Source organism: Equus asinus, chromosome 9 (genome assembly GCF_041296235.1).
Source record: "Equus asinus isolate D_3611 breed Donkey chromosome 9, EquAss-T2T_v2, whole genome shotgun sequence".
Lineage (NCBI taxonomy): Eukaryota > Metazoa > Chordata > Mammalia > Perissodactyla > Equidae > Equus > Equus asinus.
In genome coordinates, this window is record NC_091798.1 from 34777204 (window position 1) to 34799784 (window position 22581).

General features: G+C 44.0%; 1 protein-coding gene across 7 annotated transcripts in view; it reads right to left on the reverse strand.

Moving 5' to 3' along the window:
- SH3RF2 (SH3 domain containing ring finger 2) overlaps positions 1-22581 on the reverse strand; it is a 134629-nt gene that overhangs the window by 42365 nt on the left and 69683 nt on the right. For all 7 annotated transcript variants that reach the window (XM_070517258.1, XM_014860708.3, XM_014860707.3 and 4 more), the window contains exon 5: positions 22014-22337. In XM_070517258.1, coding sequence (XP_070373359.1) covers positions 22014-22337 — 324 coding nt within the window. The remainder of the gene's footprint in view (positions 1-22013; positions 22338-22581) is intronic.

Below are 22581 nucleotides of genomic sequence, written 5' to 3' on the forward strand. Positions count from 1 at the left end.
GAAACCACAAAGACAAAATCCTGTCCTTTAAGCTGGGTCCTTTGGTTGGGGACAGAGATCTCCAGTCCCACCACTCCCCCTTCCATTTTCTACCTCATGCTTTCATGAGCCCAACAGCTTGCTGTCTTCAAGGCAGGACTCTAGCACCAAAGTAGAGTCTGATGGGGTGAATACTCTCGGTGCTTTTTGAAATACCCAAACCTTAATTATAACCCTTGCCCTCCTAGTCGTAACAGTCCACTTGAAGAAGCAACTGCTTGGCAATAATTATAATTAAATCCTCTCACTGGGCTTCACTAAAGGCCATAAAAATTTAAACAAGCAAAGTTCCTCTTCAGTCTGCTGTGGGTCCTCTCCTAGTGTGTTCTCACAGGAGAAGCTTGTTATGCATCTACTGAGTACCACGCACTGTGCTGGGTCCTGGGGACTGGTGAGGTAGCCCACTCTCACCAGGATAGTGCAGACTGTGCGAGAAAGCTTCTCTCTGTCCTACACCAAGTCCTTCCCTTGCATTTTCCAGACAGGAGCGTCCCAAAGATGAGTAGTCTCTGAACATCCAGAAATTTCCGTGTTCTACCCACCTCTAATACAGACTACATTATGTCCTTAGAAAGTGACTTTTTATCGTAGAGAGAGTGGGGCTGACAGTCACTTCCTGAACTAAGGAAAATGGACGCACAGGGAGAGTTGGATGGAGAAAGGACAGACCAAAACCACTGAAGAGATGATATAGCATAATCGTTAGGAACTTGGCTGTGAGTTTAGATTTCTCTGAGTATGGCTCCCTGCTTTGCTACTCTTTCACCGTGTAACCCTGGGCAAGTTATTTGACCTTCTTGGCTCTGAATTCCTTCATCTGGTTTAGATGAGGTTTAATGGCTTTTTCTCGAAGGATCTGTCAAATTTTATAGGTCGTGGGTCTCACTTTGGGGGAGATAGCTGGAGAAACAAACTGAAGTAGGACTGAAAGGGAAGTTAATTAAAAAAAATTCCTTCTAAAGAATTTAGTGAGCCCAGAAATCATTTGACAATGTCAAACTTCACTTGGCATCTTCAGAAAGTTAACTTCTTGCCATGTGTTTGTCTTCTCTTACTATTTTTTAAATTTCTCAAAGGATATCACAGCAACCACAAGGGACGTTTTTTAAAAGGAGGATAATTGCTCACCATCCTACCACATTATCAAAGCGGTTGTCTTTGTTTTCTTTGAGTAATTAAGTCCCCTTAGTAACTGAAGGATTTACAGTCGTAGAAACCGTAGGATCTGGAGCCCTCACGGCACCCTGAAACACTGCCTGAGACCTCTTCTGTTGGCAAGTCTGCCTTCCTCTTCTGGATTATTGGGAAAACACCCTACACTGAGGATGAGACCTCGGCTGTGGTCGGTCATGCAACAAGTTTTCCTTCTTATGGGATGGATAGGATGTGGCTGCAAAGTCCACCAAGATCCTGGTGTCCTTTCTAGACAGGCTCAGGGATCCACAATGAGTGAAAAGGGTATGTGACATTTCCAAAGCCAATGCTTAAAGAGCCTTTCTGGAGAGTCTTTGTAAGATTCTGCAGAAATCAGAAGAAGCTTGTCCCCTACTGTCGCAAATTAGATCTAAATAGTTTTGATTGGCTGCCATGGCAGGTCACCATCCCTCCCGGAGGGTCCACCTGTGGTGCCTGAAGAGGTTTGACTGCCTGCCCTTCCAGGAGGCCCACTGCTGCCTTCTCCCTTCACTGAGTGAACCACACAAGCTTGGGGCCCCAGGCTGTCTGCACATGTGGTGCATCTGATCTGCCAGGGCCCTGCATTTGATCGGAAATAAAGGGAGAGTAGAAGCTTTCAGACAGTCTCTGTTTCCAGGTGTCCTGATACTCTTATCTCATTGTGCTAAAAAGGAATGGAAACATGGACTTGCATTAAGAAGGAGGGGATCCCTCATTTTGGCCCGTCCTTAGAACAGCTGTAAGTTTCTTGTTTGTATCTCCAGCCTTTAGAACAATACTTCAGCACTCGGTAGATGCTTGTTGAGTCTGATTCAGGAGGTCATTGTCTAAACCCTCTGGGACAGATGTGAGGAAACTCTCTTCCTCCCAATTCTCTCTTCAGCTGGTGTTAAGAATGTAACACAAAACAATCCAGGTATACTTTGGGGGAAAATTTTTGTTCTTTACTTTCCCTTGATGTTCCTTAATTCAGCCTTTTCTCCCAACCAGTGTTTTCCTGCAAAACGTAGCTGTCGTTTTTCTTAAAAGAGGGCTATTGGCCAGTGCTCACGGGTTTTGATGAGCAGAGCTCCTGTAACGTTTCAGAGCAATGATTTGGGAATGTCTGATGCCCTCCAATGGACAAGTGTTCTGAGTGTTCTGTGCCCCAGGTGAGGGTGAGGATGGGGTTGAAAAGGAGGCCTGGTCCCTGCTATTAAGAAGTGTATAATCTCACTGAGATAAGATGGAGAAAACCGAAAACAGGTTTTGGAATTCACAACAAACGCAAGAGCTAGTATGTACAGAACATTCACCAGGGATCACCCATTCCTAAGCACTTTATTATCTCATGTAATCTTCACAACAAACCAAGGGGCTAAATACTAAGGTTATCATTACCGTTCCCATTTTAGAGATCAGAAAGTCAAGGCAAAAACATTTCATCATAATTTGCTTGAGGCCATAGAGCCAGCAAATGAGCAGAGCTGGGGATCAAACCTAATAGTCTGACTTCAGGGCGGGCCTGCTTAGCGCTCCCTACTGTGAAAGGCAGCATGTGCACTGTGGAGGCGGGATCAACGGCGCTGGCTGTAGGGCTGGAGGATTCTCGGAGCGCAGGAGTCAGTGAGGGCTGGAACCCTCGGACAAGCCCTCTCTAGCTCTCCGGGCCGCATCGGCTGGGCTGAGTTGGGGAGGCTTTGCCCAGTTTCTGGGAATCCTGCAAAGACGTCTGAGAAGCATTTCCCAGTCATTTCCCTCGTGGGGGTTTTATGGCACGCTTTTATGGCTTTCAGAAGGCATACGCAGCAGGACATGAGGCTGGATTTTGGCTCTGCACAGAGGTTTGGCAAAGCCTGAGGGAAAGGAATGGTCATACACGATGCTCTGATGGCTGTTGGCCAAAACAGAGATGTTACCATACCCACTGTCACTTTCCCCCATCATAGGCCAGATAAAATGGCTGTCTCTTATGTAACAGCCAAACTTTCTTTTTAAAGAGTTGTGGCCAGGGGACTCAGGTTTATATTAACTATACGAGTCTTGAAAAACCCAGGGGACCGGGTGCAGGGGTTAAGTTTGTGTGCTCTGCTTCGGTGGCCCAGGGGTCACTGGTTCAGATCCTGGGAGTGGACCTATACACTGCTCATCAGGCCATGCTGTGGCAGCATCCCACATATAAAATAGACGAAGACTGGCACTGATGTTAGCTCAGGGCCACTCTTCCTCAAGCAAAAAGAGGAAGATTAGTGACAGATGTTAGCTTGGGGCCAGTCTTCCTCACCAAAAAAAAAAAAAAAAAAAAAAAAAAAATCCAGAGCCCCCTCCCTCTTGGCTGTAGAACCTTAGCATGTGAGAGCTGGAAGGGACCCTGAAGATAATCTAATTTAACCTCCTGAGCCTCAAAGAGGGGAAATGATGTGCCGAAGGTCACATGTGGGATTTGGTGGCAGAGTCAGGCAGGTCCACCACTGGGAGAGGGGAACAGATGATTCGAGGTTGTTTTACTTGACTTGTTTTCCAGATAATGTTTTACTCATTTTCAACAAATGTTAGTGAGATTTCCATTTGCCTGGCTCTGTCAGCATGGAGCTTATATACTAGTGAGGGAGCAGGCAAAAAAGCAATCACACACAAAACAAAAAGCAAGGAGACATGTGCTGTAAAGCAAACAGAGTAACTGGAGGGACCTGCTTTTGATAGAGTGTTTTTGATTCCATATTCTTCCACCTGGCTAGGATGACCTTGGCCATGAACTTCATCCCAAACCAACACTTTGCCCGTCCCTTGCACCTGGAAAGTGTGCCTTTGTGTGTCACTCAGCTTTTGGCGTAGGTCCTGTTCACCTCTGGTGCATAAAAGGGATGGGGCTGGGAACACATCAGCTGAAGGCATATTTTTTCCATTTATGGGAGACTGCATCTTGGAGGCCTGGCTGTCTGGCCTCAAGCCCAGGGGTGCAGGTGTTATTGTCCTCTGATAGAAGCCGCAGACGTTAAACCACTAAAGCATGGGCACACCTTAAGCAAGGGAGGGTATTGATTAAGCTCAAAATCCCCATGGCTGGCAGAGCATGAGCAAGCAAGGCAAAATGATGAGATCAGCAGAGCTTGGCGGTAACACCCTTTTTCTCCTTTAGGTGGCGTTCACGGCATCCCCCTAGCCTGAGTTCACCTGCTCCCTCACCCACCGCACACATCCCTCCCTCCTTCGTTCACTTACGTACTTATTCCTTTAATCTGTTCTTACAAGAATTTCCTCACTCATACACTCACTTATCTCTTCTTTCTTTCATCAAGCCCTTTAATCAATCATTCATTAATTTATACATTTATTCACTCTTATTTACGTTTATTGACACATATACATTAGCACATATACATTCACTGGATTTCACTCACTTCCTCACTCTCACATTTAACTAACATTTACTAGACATTTCTCCATGTCAGGCTCACTAGGATTGACCCTTGGTGGGGGTGCTCAGGGAGCATTAGTTACCTTATCCTTAAAGAGTTAAAGGCAATGAGGCAGCACTTAGGTAAACTCCCAAACAAACTGTCGAGTGACAGATGTGCACCTGGAGGCATAGACAGATTGTTGTGGGGTTCACATGATGCCCTCTCAGGCAGCCAGCGCTACTGGACACACACATTCTGACAAAGGCATTAGAGATCTCAGAAGTTGCTAGACCAGCAGGTATTTGCATTTTAAAGAAAGAGAGAGAGTTTTCCCCCAGGGGTTAATAAACTTTTCCTGTAAAGGATCCGATAGTAAATATTTTAGGCTTTGGGGGACATACAGTCTCTATCCAACTACTCAACTCTGCTGTTGCAGCGAGAAAGCAGCCACAGACAATACGTAAAGAATGAGCGTGGCTGTGTGCCCACAAAACTTTATCTTGGGACGCTGAAAGTGGAATTTCATATAATTTTTACATGTCATGGAGTGTTATTCTTCTTTTGATTTTTCCCTCCAACCATTTAAAACCGTAAAGACCATTGTCAGCTTGTGGGCCACAGAAAACCAGGCTGCAGGCTGCATTTGGCCTGTGAGCTATAGTTTGCAATCCTGTTTCAACTCAAAGAAATGAATGAACAACAGATAATTTCCAGGTGCCAATGGTGGACACGGTTTGGGGCAATTAGTCCTTCCTGTGGTGACTGCTTTCTGTACCTACGTAGAGCGATGAGGGCCTAATCCCAGGCATAGGGAAGATGACTTTGGAAATAAAGGATAGGCATTCTCTGATCTTATTAATGTCCTGCCCACTTGGAACTGATGTAGGAGAATGATTAAAACAACGAACTCTCTCTGTGACCCACTGTAGACAGGTTCAAATGGGTTTAGAGTTCGTTTCCCCAGGGCTTGCCCAGGACTTGGCACATAATAGGGACTCAGTAAATCTTTACTGAATGAATGGATGACTGGCATGTGGTGGGCACACTATGCTTGTGAACAGGACCACGAAGGCAGTGACACTTCTCTAAACAGTGCTGGCTCAGGCCAAGGCAGGTCGGCTCAAGCAGAGCCCAGAGAGTGGGACGGATTTGTCTGCATTTCTGACACGGCCCTCTATGTCCTCAGAGGTGCCCTAGCCTCAGTCGTGAGAAGGCACGTTTTCCCTAGGCGAAGTATCTGGGAAAAAACTGGCGTTTGCAATATTCTTTGCATATGTAAGCAGGTTTTATTATGCATCTAGTTGTGCAATTTTCCAGCAGGGTTTGATTGTTTGGGAGTAGGAAGAGAGAGAGAAGGATGGATAGTGTATCTCCCAAAGCTCGCGCTTTGAAATACAATAAACATTTTTTTTTTCTGTGAAAGAAAATGGCCCATTTCCTTGGACGTTTCTCTTTTCTTTTCCTTTTTGAGAACATTTTTACTCACCAAAAATAAAATTCCTTAAGCGTTAACAAAGGGTTGTGATAGAGGCCTATATCTTACTTTTCGGTGAGAACAATTTGTTAAGAACATGCCCCTTTGTGCTCTCTGTGGAGAAGATCTGATTTTCAGCTCATGCCCTGAGAAAGCATACAGGACAGTAGCGTATTTGCTGAACAAATCCAGATGTACCCCTAGTCCAGAGTAGCCCCCAGATAATGCCAGCTATGATGATACAGGATCACTGAATCTTGAATTATGGGCCTACACACAGATGGCAAACATATGGCACATGTGCCTCCATTTCCTCCTCCTGGGCCAATGACAGACATTGCTAATTGATCCCACCATTCCTTCCCATTGAGCCTGGTTGCTGCCCGCAAATCATTCCTAAATTCTCACCGTGGACAATCAAGTCAGCATGTGAGAAGCCCCACTCCTGCCGCTTGGGTGGGGACAGAGCATGGGCTAGAAAGAGAGTTAGACCCGCGTTCTGACCCAAATCCTGAAATGTACTTGCTGAGTAATTTTGAGCTGGTTACTTAGCCTCTCCGAGTCTCAGTGTCTTCATCTAAAATGGAAATAAGAACATCTATTCACAATGCTCACAGAAGACAGGATGTATGTAAGACTCTGGCACTGAGTCTGGCACCTGCTACCCATGCCATCAAATTAGCTCCTTTCCCTTTGAGCTGAGCCAAGTGGAAAGTGGACCTGTTCCAACAATCCAGCCAATATACAGATCCCTTCAACTTCTCCAGCCAGAGGCACGTAAGTCTCTGCCTGCACCTTTCCAGTGGCTGCACTGGCAAGTCTACTCATCCCACCTTTGGAAAGCTCCAGTTTTCTCCAAAGCCCTTATATTCTTGGCATGTGTTTGGGAAGAAGAGTCTGCTATTCAGAAAGGGCATTTGCCTTGCACAGGCCTTATGTTAGCTGCCATTTATTCTGCATTTACTACATGCCAGGCCTTGTGCTACGTCCTGCACATCCGTGGTTCCCAGCTGGGGCCGATTCTGACTCTCTGGGACATTTCACAATATCTGGAGACATTTTTTGTTGCCACAACTGAATGGTGGGTGCTACAGGTATCTAGTGGATAGAAGCCAGGGATGCTGCTAAACATACCACAATGCACAGGACAGTCCCCACCACAAAGAATCATCTGGCCCAAAATGTCAATAGTGCCGAGGCTGAGAAATCCTTCTGTGTGAATATCTCATTCAATTCCCTAACAGGTCTCTGTGAAAGATGTTGTTAGTCTTTTCACTTTCGTATGAGGAAACCGAGGCCTTGCAAGGTTGAGCCACATGGCCAAGGTCCGTGTGCCATTAAGGAATGTCTCTGCCCCACGTCTTTTCTCTACACTACACTCCTTGTCCCCATACACCTCTTTTCTCTTTCTCTTGCCCTTCTATTTTATTTTGCTTTTCTTGTTTTCCCTTCTTGCTGAATTCTATGAGAGAGAGTGTGTGTGTGCATGTGTGCGCTTGTGTGTTGCAGGCCCTGATGGCCTTGGGTATCAATTAGCTCTGCTTCTGGCTCCCAGAGCTGCAGTCTGCTACAATGTCTGAGGTGCGGGCTGGGCCGCTCCCTCATTCCCTTGGGCTGGGCTGGGTCTCCTGAGTGGCTTACCTGCCAGGATTAATTGAGCAAAATGATGATGTCAATTTTAACCTCTCGTTGGAGAAATGCTGAATCGAGGAAGCAAGCTGAGCAGCAGACTTAATTACTGAATCTGCTTTGGTCACCAGAAACCAGAAAGGCTTTTCCCCAGAGGACCTCAGGGAGCTTGGGCAGGGCTGGGGAGCCAACTACTGCAGGTGTCACACTGCACCAGGAGGACTGGTGTTTTCTGGCGTGACTTGGGTATAAAGGGAATTGGGCTGTCCGGACAGAGGAGAGGTGCACGCAGGCCCTCACCTCACCTCCTTTTTTCACCTGGCTGACTTCTGTTGCCCTTCAGGTCTCCACCTGAAAATCACTTCCTCCAGGAGGGCTTTCCTGAGCTTCCCAACCAGGAGGGCCCCCCATCACACACTCCCTTCACTCCCTGTCCTTTGACCTCATGGCACTTTATACTCTTATAATTTTGTGATCAAGTATTTATAATACTTTGTTTAGTATTTGTCTGCCCTGGTAGCCTGAAGTTTCCATGAACATAGGGACCATGTCTGTCCTGCCCACTGTGTCATCTGTGCCCGGTGCATGGGGGGCACCCAGCAATTTTTTGTTGGCTTGCTTCACTGATGGGCTGTGAAGGGGTTGGGCAACCAGAACCCACTACACTAGGTGAGGATGGGACTCACAGAAAAGGCTGAAAGGTGCATATAGAAAATGGCGGACAGACAGCCTCACCTCTGTCTCCTCCACCCTGGTCTCTGCCTTTGTCTAAAGTCTTTTTTCCTGTAGCCATTCTTGGCTTCCCTCCCGCGGGTTCCATTTGGGACTACAGCTGGGGAACTGGGCTGAGCAAGTACAGTTGCTCCAGGGAGCCCCTAGATACAAGCCAAAAGTCAGACTCCTTCCCTACTTCCAGGATTTTCACTGATTATCCCGGAAGCTAAGCGGTTTCGGGAAGCCTTTGCACTCCAACGCGGGCTCCGACAGAGCATCCCTTTGGAGTGTGTGGCTGGTGAATGTCATTCTCAGCAAGACCTGTTTGCACAGGCCAGTGCTTGGGTGGTGAGGATGGGGGATGGTTATAGCTTCCTGACTTGACCCAGTGTTAATAACAGAGTGAACATTTATGGAGCCATTTACCACGGCCAAAACCCAGCCATTATGTCATGTACATGCATGGCCTTGTTTTATCCTCACAGCAATCTTACGAGGTTAAAAAAAAAAAAAGACCACATCAGTTCCATTTTACAGATGAAAAACTGAGGCCCAGAGACATTATGTGACTTGCCCAATGTCCTACTGTTTAGTAAGAGGCAGAGTGAGAGTTGCATCCCAGAGTTGGCCAACCCCATAGGCCATATTTTCTCACTATACTGCTGGTGCTGAGAAACTCTTTGCTAGAAAGTTCTTTGCCTCAGAGAACTCTACCTGCCACCTGCTGGAGCTGAGAGAGCTTTGCAGCAGTCAGTAAGAAAGCAGGTCTCGTGTGAATGTGTGCTTGAGTAGAGGAGGAATCACAACAAGGACCATCATCAACTAAACAGTAGAAACAGCTCTTCCTGTGTTATCTACATTGGGAGTGTGCTGTCAACTCATTAAGCAACGTCCTACTCTGCCAGGTCCATTTTATCACGGTACCTGGAAAATGAGAAAACTGGGACCTGGAGAGGCTAAATGCCTTGCCAAGGGCCACGAAGTTAATGGGTGGGAGCCCTTGGATCAGATTCTTTTAGGCCTAACTGGGGAGGTGATGGCACGTCAGGTGGTCATGAAGGCATCTGTCTTGTGTTAATAATGGCTACCACCACCTGGGACTATGTGGCCCAGAGATGAGGCATTAAATAATACGCCTATATCTGGTTCTGTCTTAAACTGGAATTAGTTCATTTATTTAATTTTGGGGAGAAGACTTTGAGTTTGTTATGGAAATACATTTTTCTGACAGTTTTCTTACATATAAAATGAGACAAGATCACCCCATATCTGTTAGTAGTTGTGAAAAACACCCCTTAGGGAATTCCGATGCGAAGGGTCATGTAGATTTTGGAAGATCTTGGTTCATTCCCTGCCTTACATCAGGGATTCTCCTCAAATGCACTAAAGATGATGTGTTCTCAAAGCTCTGTTTGGAAGAAAGAAGTTAACAGCAATGGCTACAGCTTACTGGGTTATGTCTAAGACTTGCCAAGACCCTGCATGGAAGGACTTACCCATTTTGCAGATGAGGACACTGAGGCTCAATGGGGTAAGGTACTCAGTTCAATGCCACTTGATTATTAGGCGGCAAAGCCATGGCATGAAGCTTTGTCCGACTCAAGCCTTTTTATTCATGTTAATAAGCTGCCTTCCTCTACAGGGGAAAAGTAAAAAGCGAACCAAAACCCAACAATGGTTTCCACAGGCTCCTTCAGCATTTTCAGTATTTAATTTCTAACAATCTACGCGATGGGAGAAATTTCTTCTTGTAGCTCATGAAATCCTTCACGTTCTGATTTATGTTCCTTTCCTCTTCCGAACACAGAAATACAAAATCAGTATCGAAACCCAGCTTTGGAAAAATAAAGTCATCCCTCATTTCCACATCAACTCTGAAGCCTTTCTTCTCCAGGCTGTGCAAACTTAAGCCTTTTTTTCCTGGTCTTAGCCCAGGTGCGGGAACCAGGCCTCAGGAGGGGCGGGAGGGTGAACACATGGCTGAAAGGGCCAGGACTCTGAGGCCGGGCTGAGGGCAGGGCTAAGGCTGTAAACAAGGAGACTGGCACGGGTAGGCAGGGGGAGATTAGCTCAGCTGGCAGCGGCCAGTGGAAAAAGGGGTAGCAGTTCAGTGATGGCAAACATGCCAGGCGAGAAGGCGGTGAGAAATGAGCCCTGTCTTTGAGATAGGGGAACGCCCAGGAACAAATAAGGGAGAGAGAGACAGAGAAACAGAGAGAGAGAGAGGATACTGTGGTTGAGTCATGGACTTTGGATTTCCTGATATATGCTGAGGGTCTGTGATATGCAGATTTGGAGATCGCTGTGAAATAATTTAGGTAAAACTCACAGTATAGCATCTTACACATAATCAGCTCTTACAAAGTAGTGGTCAATCTTATAAAAAAAAATTCCAGCTTAAAAAAATTCAAGAGGACTGATAGATTTGGAATGTCACCATTTTGCAACCCCAAATGAATGTTCATGAATGGCACCTCAATTCATTAGGTGAAATGCTAACGGGGAAACTTATAATGGATGGAGAAGGCTGGAAACATCTGAATCTGAATCAATTTTTAATGCAAAACGAGAGGCATTCTTTTTACATGTAAAAGAATGAATTTGGACCCCTACCTCACAACATATACAAAAATTAACTCCAAATGCATCATACACCTAAATGTAAAAGTTAAAACTATAAAACTCTTAGAAGAAAATGTAGGGGTAAGTCTTTGTGAACTTGGATTAGTCAATGGTTTCTTAGATATGACACCAAAAGCACAAGCAACAAAGGAAAAAGCAGATAAATTGGACATCATCATAATTAAAACCTTTTGTGCTTCAAAGGACACCACCAAGAACGTGAAAAGGCAATCCACAGAATGGGAGAAAAATTTTTGCAAGTCATATATCTGATAATGAGCATGCATCTAGAATAGGTACAGAACTTTTAAACTCAGTAATGAAAAGATAGATGACTCAATTAAAAAAATGAGCAAAGGATATGAATAGAGAGTTCTATGAAGAACACACGTCAATAAACACGTGAACAGATGCTTAGCCATCAAGGAAATGCAAATCAAAGCCACAATGGATACCACTTCGTACCCATGAGGATGACTATCACAAAACGGACTGATAATAAAACAAGTGTCAGTGAAGATGTGGAGAAATTGGAACCCTCATACACTGTTGGTGAGAATGGAAAATGGAAAATCATTTTGGAAAATAGTTGGCAGTTCCTCAAACAGTTAGACGGAGAGTTACCATGAGATCTAGTAATTCCATTCAGAAGCATATACCCATATGAAAACATATGTCCACACAAAAACTTGTACACAGGGGCTGGCCCTGTGGCTGAATGGTTAAATTTGTGCACGGGCTTTGGTGGCCCGGGGTTCATGGGTTCGGATCCTGGGTGCAGACATAGCACCGCTCATCAAGCCATGCTGAGTGAGCGTCCCACATAGCGGAACTAGAAGGATCTGCAACTAGAATGTACACCTATGTACCGGGGGGCTTTGGGGAGAAGAAAAAAACACTTGTACACAACTGTTCATAGCAGCATTATTTATAATAGTCAAAAAGTAAAAAAACCCAGATGAACCCAGATGTTCAACTGATGAATAGATAAACAAAATTTGGTAGATTCATGCAATGAAATGTTATTCAACCATGAAAAGGAATAAAGCACTGACACATGCTACAACAGATGGACCTATAAACATTATGCTAAGTGAAAGAAGCCAGACGCAAAGGACCAAATATTGTTTGATTCCACTTACATAAAATGAGAGAATAGGCAAATCTGTAGGAACATACAATAAATTAGTATTGTCTAGGGCTGGGGTGTGGGATGGAGGGAACTAGGGCATTTAGGGGGAGATGACTAGGAGGTACAGACTTCCTTTTTGGAATAATGAAAATGTTTAAAATTATGGTGATGGATGCACAACTCTGTGAATATATTAAAAGCTGTTGAATTTTATACTTAAACAAAACCAGAAAAAAACAAAAAAGAAGTATTTAGCACTACCTATGAGGTATTCTTACCAAAATCAAGCCTGAAGCTGATTAAGCCTCTAGATCTAACTACTAGTTCACAGAGAGCACAGGGGAGAGAGGAACACACGAAACAACACTGCAAACATGCAACCGGCAATATCCAGAACGCGGACAATTCAACAAGACAAATGACTTGGCTTCTTTGACATGTACATGGCAAAGGACAAGAGAAATAAAAGGGGAACCTGTATAATAACAGAAATCTGACACACGTCAACTCAGTGCAAGGTGTTTACCTCATGTGGATGCCATTTAAACAAATCAACTGCAAAAAAACATTTATAAGGCAGATGTGGACATTTGGACACTGACTGAATATTTAATGTTTTAAAGAAATCATTTTCCATTTTCTAATGTGTAATAATGGCATCATGGCTATGTTAAACTCTTAGGAGAAAATACTTACTGAAATTTTTAAAGAGATGCCTGCGTATGGATGAAATGACATGATATCTGAGCTTTGCTTTAAAAGAACCCAGTTGGGGAGCAGGATCATGAGTGGAGACACAACTGAAACAAGATGGGTGATGCGTACAGGAGGGTTCATTATACTCTTCTTTTGACTTTTATATATGTTTGAAATTTTCTGTCATAAAAAAGTTCAAAAAAAGGTACAGGGTAGTGATTGAAGAGAAATCTAGTAATGGACTGCTAAGAAATTTTGACTGCTGAAATTCTTAATAACAACAACAACAATAAGTGGTACCCAAGCACTTTACGTCTTTTGATTTTCCCGACAACCTTGTGAGGTAGGGGTTATTCCTGTTTTTTGATGGAAACTGAAGCTTAGAGTGGCTACTGATTTGTCCAAAGTCTCACCATTGGGATGGGGAAGAGGCATCTGGGTGTGAGGCTGGAGTGGTTTCTCCTGCACACAACACTGCTTCTCTAGATGGCTCATGACTGTTCTTTATCCCAGGGATCTGGCAGAGCAGAAGGCAGCAGAGGCCCTCCAGACGTACCTTATGTCTTTTCTTGCTTTCAGACATCTGCCAGCGAACTCCTGCTAAGGCACTGGATGATAATTTATGAGAACAGTTTAAGGAGCTGTCTCCTCCCAGGGGATACACTCTTAAAAATTTTACAACATATTTCAAGCACCTATTAGGCCCCATAAAAGGCACTTCGGGGCAGATAATGATGACATGGAACAGAAGGGTTTGAAGGGACAGATGTCCGTTTAATGGAGCCTTCCCATTTTTCTACCCACAAGTCTTTGGGACCTCTCTCCAGTCAGTTCAAGAGTGCTCTTGTAACTTCATTTATGAGTAGGTATTTGTTGAGTGAAACTGTAAAGATGAAAGAAGTTTATGTTGGAAGATATCAACATAAGAATATAAGCATAGGATAAGTTTATTTCTGCAAATTATCTTAGATGGAGGATATTAGAGCCTTAAACATAAATTAGCACCAAGGGTATGTCCATAGGAAAAAAATTATCTTAATACTAAATAAAAACCATCTCTTATGGCAGTCCTCAGTACCACAAAGTTGGGTTGGGAGACTCCTGTGAAAGATGAAGACAAAGGGAGAGGATTTGGATTTACAATTCAAGCTCCTAAAAATTATTTTATTTGGAATATTTCAAATAAAAGTTTGAAAGGGAGTCAGCTTTGGGACAGTGGCATAGTTGTTAGGTTTGCGTGCTGTGCTTTGGCGGCTTGGGGTTCATGGGTTCAGATCCCAGGCATGGACCTACACACTACTCATCAAACCATACTGTGGTGGCATCCCACACACAAAAAATAGAGGAAGACTGGCACAGATGCTAGCTCAGGGACCAATTTTCCTCAAACAAAAGAGGAAGATTGGCAACAGATGTTAGCTCAGAGCCAATATTCCTCACCAAAAAAATAAATAAATAAATAAACGAAAAAAAATAAAAGAAGAGAGTCAGCCTTACATATCTCAGAATTTCCCAAGATGCATGACAGCTCATCTTCCCAGGAGCCCAGGAAAGATGCTTGGACTTGTCGTTATCATCCTGGGATGGGATGGAGGAAGCGTGGGAAGGGAATTGCATTCCTTACACTGACTTCAGTGACCTGCCTTTTTCCTCTCTGTCTGTTCTCTTTTGTTTTCTGGGTAATTGGAAGAGGCTAGAGGGATTGGTAATTATTTTAAAAAGTCAGAAGACTCTGTCTTTGTTTTTGATTCTTGAGGCAAAACGTGTTATTAGAAAACTTTATTGGGGTTTTGGAAAGTCAACAGCAATATAAATGAGTAAAACACCATCCCTGCCCTTAAGAAGTCTTTTTTATTTTTTGTGAGGCAGATTGGCCCTGAGCTAACATCTGCTGCCAATCTTTGTCTATTTTGTGTATGGGACACTGCCACAGCATGGCTTGCTGAGTGGTGTGTAGGTCCATACCCAGGATCCAAACCCAAGAACCCCAGGCTGCTGAAGTGGAGTGCGAACTTAACCACTATGTCACCAGACTGGCACTCCCTTTTTTTTTTTCTTTTAACTGAGGTAACATTGGTTTATAAGACATTTTCAATCTTAGTGAGCATGGTGATAAGATATATACATGATGTTTATAGTACAAGGAAGAATGTGTTATAACTCGAGTACGGGCGTATCTCTAAGATATTGTGGGTTTGGTTGCAGACCACCACAATAAAGTGAATATTGCAATAAAGCAAGTCATATAAATTTTTTGTTTTCCTAGTGAATATAAAAGTTACGTTTATACTAGTTTATTAAATGTGCAATAGCATTATGTTTAAAAAACAATGTACATACCTTAATTGAAAAATACTTTATAGCTAAAAAATGCTAACCATCAACTGAGCCTTCAGTGAGTAATCTTTCTGCTGGTGGAGGGTCCCACCTCGATGTCGATGACTGCTGACTGATCAGAGTGGTGGTGGCTGAAGGTTGGGGTGGCTGTGGCAATTTCTTAAAATAAGACAGTAATAAAGTTTGCCACATTGATTGACTTTTTATCATAAATGATTTCTCTGTAGCATACGATGCTATTTGATAGCATTTTATGCACAGTAGAACTTTTTTCAGAATCGGAGTTAATCCTCTTGACCCTGTTGCTGTTTTATCAGCTAAGTTTATATAACATTCCAAATCCTTTGTTGTTACTTCAGCAATCTTCACAGCATCTTCACCAGGAGTGGATTCCATCTCAAGAAACCGCTTTCTTTGCTCATCCATAAGAACCAAATTCTCATTCCCTCAAGTTTTATCATGAGATGGTAGCAATTCAGTCACATCTTCAGGCTCCACTTCTAATTCTAGTTCTCTTGCTGTTTGTACCACATCTGCAGTTACTTCCTCCACTGAAGTCTTGAACCCTTCAAAGTCATCCATGAGGGTTGGAATCGACTTCTTCCAAACTCCTGTTAATGTTGGTATTTTGACTTCTTCCTATGAATCATGAATATTCTTTTTTTTTAAAAAATTTTTTCCTTTTTCTCCCAAAGCCCCCCGGTACATAGTCGTGTATTTTCAGTTGTGGGTCCCTCCAGTTGTGGTATGTGGGATGCTGCCTCAGCATGGCTTGATGAGCGGTGCCATGTCCGCGTCCAAGATTCTAACTGGCGAAACCCTGGGCTGCCGAAGCAGAGCGCGTGAACTTAACCACTCGGCCACGGGGCCAGCCCCCGACGAATGCTCTTAATGGCATCTAGAATGGTGAATCCTTTCCAGAAGGTTTTCAATTTACTTTACCCAGATCCATCAGAGGAATCACTATCTATGGCAGCTATATTCTTATGAAATGTATTTGTTAAATAATGAGGCTTGAAAGTCAAAATTACTCCTTGATACATGGGCTGCAGAATGGAGTTGTGTTAGCAGGTGTGAAAACAACATTAACCTCATTGCACCTGTCCATCAGAGCTTTGGGTGACCAGGTACATTGTCAATGAGCAGTAATATTTTGAAATGAATCTTTTTTTTCTGAGTAGAAGGTCTCAACAGTAGGCTTAAAATATAAGCAATGTTGTAAACAGATATGCTGTCATCCAAGCTGTGTTGTTCCATTTATAGAGCACAGGCAGAGCAGATTTAGCATCAGTCTTAAGGGCCTAGGATTTTCAGAATGGGAAATGAGCATTGGCTTCAACTTCAAGTCACCAGCAGCATTAGCCCCAAATGGAGAGTCAGCCTGTCTTTTGAAGCTTTGAAGCCAGGCATTGACTTCTCCTCTCTAGCTATGAAAGTCCTAGATGGCATCTTCTTCCAGTATAAGGCTGTTTCATCTACATTGAAAATCCACTGTTTGGTGTAGCCCCTTCATTAGTGATCTCAGCTAGACCTTCTGGGTAACTTGCTGCAGCTTCTACCTCAGCACCTGCTGCTTCACCTGTACTTTTCTGTTATGGAGATGGCTTCTCTCCTTAAACCTCATGAACCAACCTCTGCTAGCTTCAAACTTTTCTTCTGCAGCTTCCTCACCTCTCTCAGCCTTCAAAGAATTGAAGAGAGTTAGGGCCTTGCTCTGGATTACGCTTTGGCTTAAGGGAATGTTGTGGCTGGTTTGACCTTCTATCCAGACCACTAAAACTTTCTCCATATCAGCAATAAGGCTGTTTTGCTCTCTTGTCATTCCTGTGTTCACTAGAGTGGCACTTTTAATTTCCTTCAAAAACTTTTCCTTTGCATTCACAACTTGGCCAACTGTTTGGCATAAGAGGTCTAGTTTTTGGACTATCTTGGCTTTCAATAGGGCTTCTTCACTAAGCTTAACCATTTCTAGCTTTTGACTTAAAATTAGAGATGCCTGACTCTTCCTTTCACTTGAACACTTAGAGGCCATTGTAGGGTTATTAATTGGCCTAATTTCAATATTGCTGTGTCTCAGGGAATGGGGAGGCCCAAGGAGAGGGAGAGACACAGGGGATCAGCCGGTTGGTGGAGCAGTCAGGACATACCACACTTATCGATTAAGTTTGCTGTCTATACGGGTGCAGCTCATGGCACCCCAAGACAATTACAACAGTAACAGCAAAGATCACTGATCACAGATCACAATAACAAATACAACAATAATGAAAAGTTTGAAATACTGTGAGAATTACCAAAATGTGACAGAGACATGAAGTGAGCAAATGCTGTTGGAAAAATGAGGCTGATAGACTTGCTCGACGCAGGGCTGCCATGAACCTTCAATTTGTAAAAAATGCAGTATCTGCAAAGTGCAATAAAGCGAAGCACGATAAAACAAGATATGCCTGTATAAACAATGTGCTGTGAACATAGTGGGGAGATATTAATTCTGTGGGGTCAGGGGGGGCCTGCTCGGTGGCGTAGAAATTAAGTTCACTTGCTCCACCTTGGCAGCCCCAGGTTCGCTGGTTTAGATCCCGGGGGCAGACCTAAGCACCACTTATCAAGCCATGCTATGGCAGGTGTCTCACATCTAAAATAGGGGAAGATGGGCATGGATGTTAGCTTGGGGCCAATCTTCTTCAGCAAAAAGAGGAGGATTGGTGGCGGATGTTAGCTCAGGGCTAATCTTCCTCAAAAAAGAAAATTTTAAAAAGGGGTAACAAGAATGGAAAATAAAGATTAATTAAAGAAAAGAATGTGCAGTGGGGGAGTGGCAAGAGCTTCCCTGAAGAAAGGATATACATACTGGGCTTTGGGTTATGGACATCACTGTGACAGGCAAATGCACCAAAAATAAATCCCAAGAGGAATAGCATTTTTTATTCAACAAACATTTGTTTATTGCCCAGAATAATGAAGGCACTCTGCCTGCATTACTCTGGCAAAAGGCAATGAGGTGGCCTAGTATATAGTGTGCTTAGGACCATTGAATAGATTACTGCAACTTTTCTGTGTGTTCATGCTCGTGTGTGTGTACATATGTCCACACATCTGCATGTGTGTGTGCATGTCTGTAGTGTGTAGGGAGGTCTAGGGGTGCTGGAAGGGGTGGTGTAGCTAGGTCACAGAGGGTCTAGAATGCCTTAACTTATTTAGGGGAGAGAGCACAGGTCTACCTTCAAATACTGTCTCTTTTCCAGCCTTGATACTTTGGGCAAGTTCCCCATCCTTCTGTCCCTAAGTTGTCCTATTTGGTGAAATGAGCACACCAATGCCTACCCTGAATAGTTGTGAGGACAGTCATAATGTTTGTAAATCCTCTATTATGGTTCCTGGCTTTTAGTCGCCACTCAATAAACAGCAGATATTACTGCTTCCGAGGACTGTAGGGAACCACCGGTGGCTTGGGGAAGAGAAATGGCTGAATGGATTTGGGTTTTCAAGAGATTGTAATAGAGGCCAGATTGGAAGAACGGATGGGGGTGAAGGTTTGAGGGGTGGGGCGTAGAGATTGAGCAAGGTTCTGGGAGACCAGGTAGGAGGCTGAAGCACTAGTCGAGGCAAGAGATTAGACCAAAATTAAGGCTGTGGGATGGAATGGAGAGAAGCAGTAACTATTTAGTTGGCAAAATGAGCCTGCTGACTAACGGGATGTAGGAGGTGAGTGAAAGAGAGAACTCTGGAATGATGACAGGCTTTCTAGTTCCACTTACAGCAGTTCCACTAACCTGGATCTGTGATCCGCGAGGAGGGGCAGGCTGACGTAGAGGGTTAGGGGAATTGGTAGTGGGGTAAGGCGGAGGGAGGAAGAGGGTGAGTTCTCTGAGGGGTATACGGAGGGAGCAGAACCTCTTAGGAAGCCCCATGTTGGAGAAAACAAGAACACCTCACTGTTCTGTGAGTGTGTGCGATGGAGCAAGCAGACCCCATGACCCGAGGAAGTCACTTTTAGAATCGACAGGGTGAGCCTGGCAATTGTGACTTTCAGAAAGGCATTGCTGAAGGCCTTCTTTCTGACTGTGTCCCACCCGATTGACTTTCTTTCTCCTTCTAAGGCATTCCTTCTCAGCACAGACCTAGAGGTAATCTCCAGAACACTCCCAGAGGCCAAGTGCATTGGTTCCAATCCTCCTACTTAACCTCCTCCACCGGTGCTTTTTGCAGAACCTACTCAGCACCTTCAGGTCTAATCCTGAATTGTTTTCAAGTACAGTTGTTTTTAGCCCAAAGTTCACCTTTGAGGTCATTTCCTGATGTTCTAGCCAGATGTGTCAGGTGGTTTCCCACAGGTGGGAAGACACAATGGCAACAGGAAAACAAAATTCCTTGCTCTGATTTCTCTTTATGAGAAGGTAGCAATTGGTACCCTTTGCTGTTTAAGACCTGAAAGACAGTCCAAGCCTTGTCCTTGCTACAGGAGGGGGATAGGACTATGTAACTGGGAGGGTTTCAGAAAACTGACTCTTTAAGCCTCCTTTATCTATCTACCTATCTACCTGTCTATCTATCCTATTAGTTTCAATAAATGTTTGAGATTATTATTGCTGCTCTTGTTATTTTGATAGTAGAATCCCCAGTACTCACTGTGGTTACTATTACGTTGTAAGCACTCCATAGATGTTTATTGGTTGAAAGAGTTACACTGACCTGTGATCTTTCTATAGGAAACTATTTCTCCTCCAGTCTTCTCTGAGCATATGTCACCACATCTGTTCAGACATTTAAGTCAAAAGTCTGAATTCCTTCACTTATTGAGCACCCACTAGTAACCAGGCACTGTGTGGGGTGCTGGGACGAGGAAGGTAGGGGGAGCTTGATAAACTGGACCCGATCACAGCTCTCAAGGATGTTAGAGAAAGAGGAAGCAGGAGAATTTGTCATTTGTTCAACTCTCCACTCATCTTTAGCTGTAGCTCATAAATGGGACATTTTGAGTATGATTTGACATCACCCGGGCAAACAAGGAGAAATGCTTATAATCCAAAGCCATCTGAATTGAGAAAAGGCTATAAATACTGTGCAGTGGTTCCTGGGAATAGGATATACAAATGCAATCCTTTGGAATTCTCACCTTTTGTGAAAACTAGGAAGGAACACTACTTGTTTTGAGTCCTACTAGGATTGTCTCTGTAGATGAGATAAACGACCCAGAAGAAGAATTAAAAAGGCACGTGGAAAATAGCTTTCGGCTAAAACTTTTGGGAAGCCAGCTTACAGCTGAGTAAGCTAGCTTATATCCACTGACGGTGGGCTGTACTTTATATATCCATGTCTCTATATAAAGAATGGTTTCAGAAAAATTCTGTTAGTCTTTGGCTTAATTGTGAGTCATGAGGCCCCCATTTTGGAGTGTGTGTGTGTATCTGTGTGTGGGTGGAGAGAGAACTTTGGGCACAAAGCACGTATGTACTTGTAAAAAAGCATTTGGAATGTGTGTGTTGGAAGGGAATTATATGGTTTTTCATGCAAGGAGAGTGTGTACAGAGGGGAAAGTGTATCTGTGCGTATGCGTCTGTATGTCGTGCAGAGGGTGGGCAGAATCACATGAACAGTCAGCCTCTTAGAGATCCAGACAGTGGCAGAAGACATAAAGTGTTGTAGGAGGTGATTGTTTTCCTTTTAGACCTGCACACAGGTCTTTGAGGAGCCCTTGACTTTCTCCTCCTCCTTGTCTTGTTAAAAAGGGATTAGAGTCCTATTAAGCCATTTAATCCCAAGGTAGATATTCATGTTTAAAAACAAGACTTATAGCTTTAAAAAAAATAGTTCAGTGCAAGTTGAGGTTTGTCCTTTCAAGTTGCCACCTGCGTGGCTTCCAAAGAGTGTTTTCAGCAGAATACCCAACATGCAGTTCTTCTTAATTACTTTGCCTCATACCTCCAGTCCTTCATCTTTTAAAGTACCCTTCAACCTAAATAGCCACATGCTGTTAGAAGTACTTCTGCTTCTGGAGTGCCACAACCGCCCCTTGGCTTATCTCCCTTCAGTTGGCAACTCAGTCACCAGGCTTAATAAGAACAGTATTAAGAGCCAATGTTCACGGGGTGCTTAGTATGTGCCAGGCATTGCGCTAAGCGCTTTACATGCAGGATTAGATGTGCCATAAGAAAACACCCAGGGGCTGGTTTTGTGGGTGTGGGACATGTGTAGTCACACAGAGCTCTGCACAGAAGGGCCCTTCACTTGGTTTAATGCTCTGCTGTTGCCATCTTGAAATTCTTAATCATTTTTGAGCAAGGGACCTGCCTTTTCATTTTTCACTGGGCCCTGCAAATTATGTAGCCAGTCCTGAAAACACCCAATAACCCATAGTTTATTTCCTTTCTTTTCCTTCCTTTCACATGACACCTAATATGTTAATAGGGGTTGGGACAGTGAATGTCAAATTATGATGCCAGAACCCTTTCTCCAAAACAAGTGCCATTATCTCGTTGGAGGGAAATTTTCTAAGGGACAGGAACAATGTCATGACTCTTAGCACAGGAAAGCAAAGTATCTGTGAGAATTTGGCAAGTTGTTTAACCCCTCTAAGCCTCAGTTTTCTCATCTGTAAAATGGGAATAACAATAAGAATACCTAACTCACAGGCTGTTTCAAGGATGAAATGAGATCACATGTATATAGCTCTGACACACAATACATCCGACGTTAGAGATTATTAATGCATTATGGGTGTTTAGCAGGTACTAAACATCCAGTATTGCTTGTGACATGGTATGGATCACTTGCCCATCTCCAAGGTGCCCTTATCCCAGGGTTTGTTCCCTACCTGCCCCACAGAGCTGGGAGGAACATCTGCTTTCTCCATGTGCTGGGTGATCACAGAGGGGTTGCTGGAACTGATAAGCACTGGGGTGCTGATCTCCACCATTTGCCGCCCCGAGGGAGAATGGACCATCCTGTTGAGAGTGTTCAAGGCCGTCGTGATGGAGAACTGCCCGGGGCCCTTCCGCCTGGATCCAGGGCCCCTTCGGAGGGTGGGCGTGTTGACTGCTTTGCCTCTGGAGGGTGAGGCCACCAGGGACAGGTTTTTTGTGCGGGATGACTGACGGCCTTTGTTCTTCTCTAAGAGGTGTCTTGCAGTGAGGTTTGGCTGAAAAGACAAAAGGTCCCATAAGAAGTTAATCTTCTGATCTAATGTGTGCAGCTAAGTCCCACCCAGGCTAGCCCGAAGTCAGTTCTGATGCCACCAACTCAGTCGTCACTCCTTGGTCTGCTTCTATCTTTTATCAATATGTCCCAGTTACTTTGCCATATCAATATATTTTTACAACTCTCTGCAAAATAGGTACTACCCTTTTACTCTCTTATTGAGGTCCAAAGGGGCTAAAAATAAG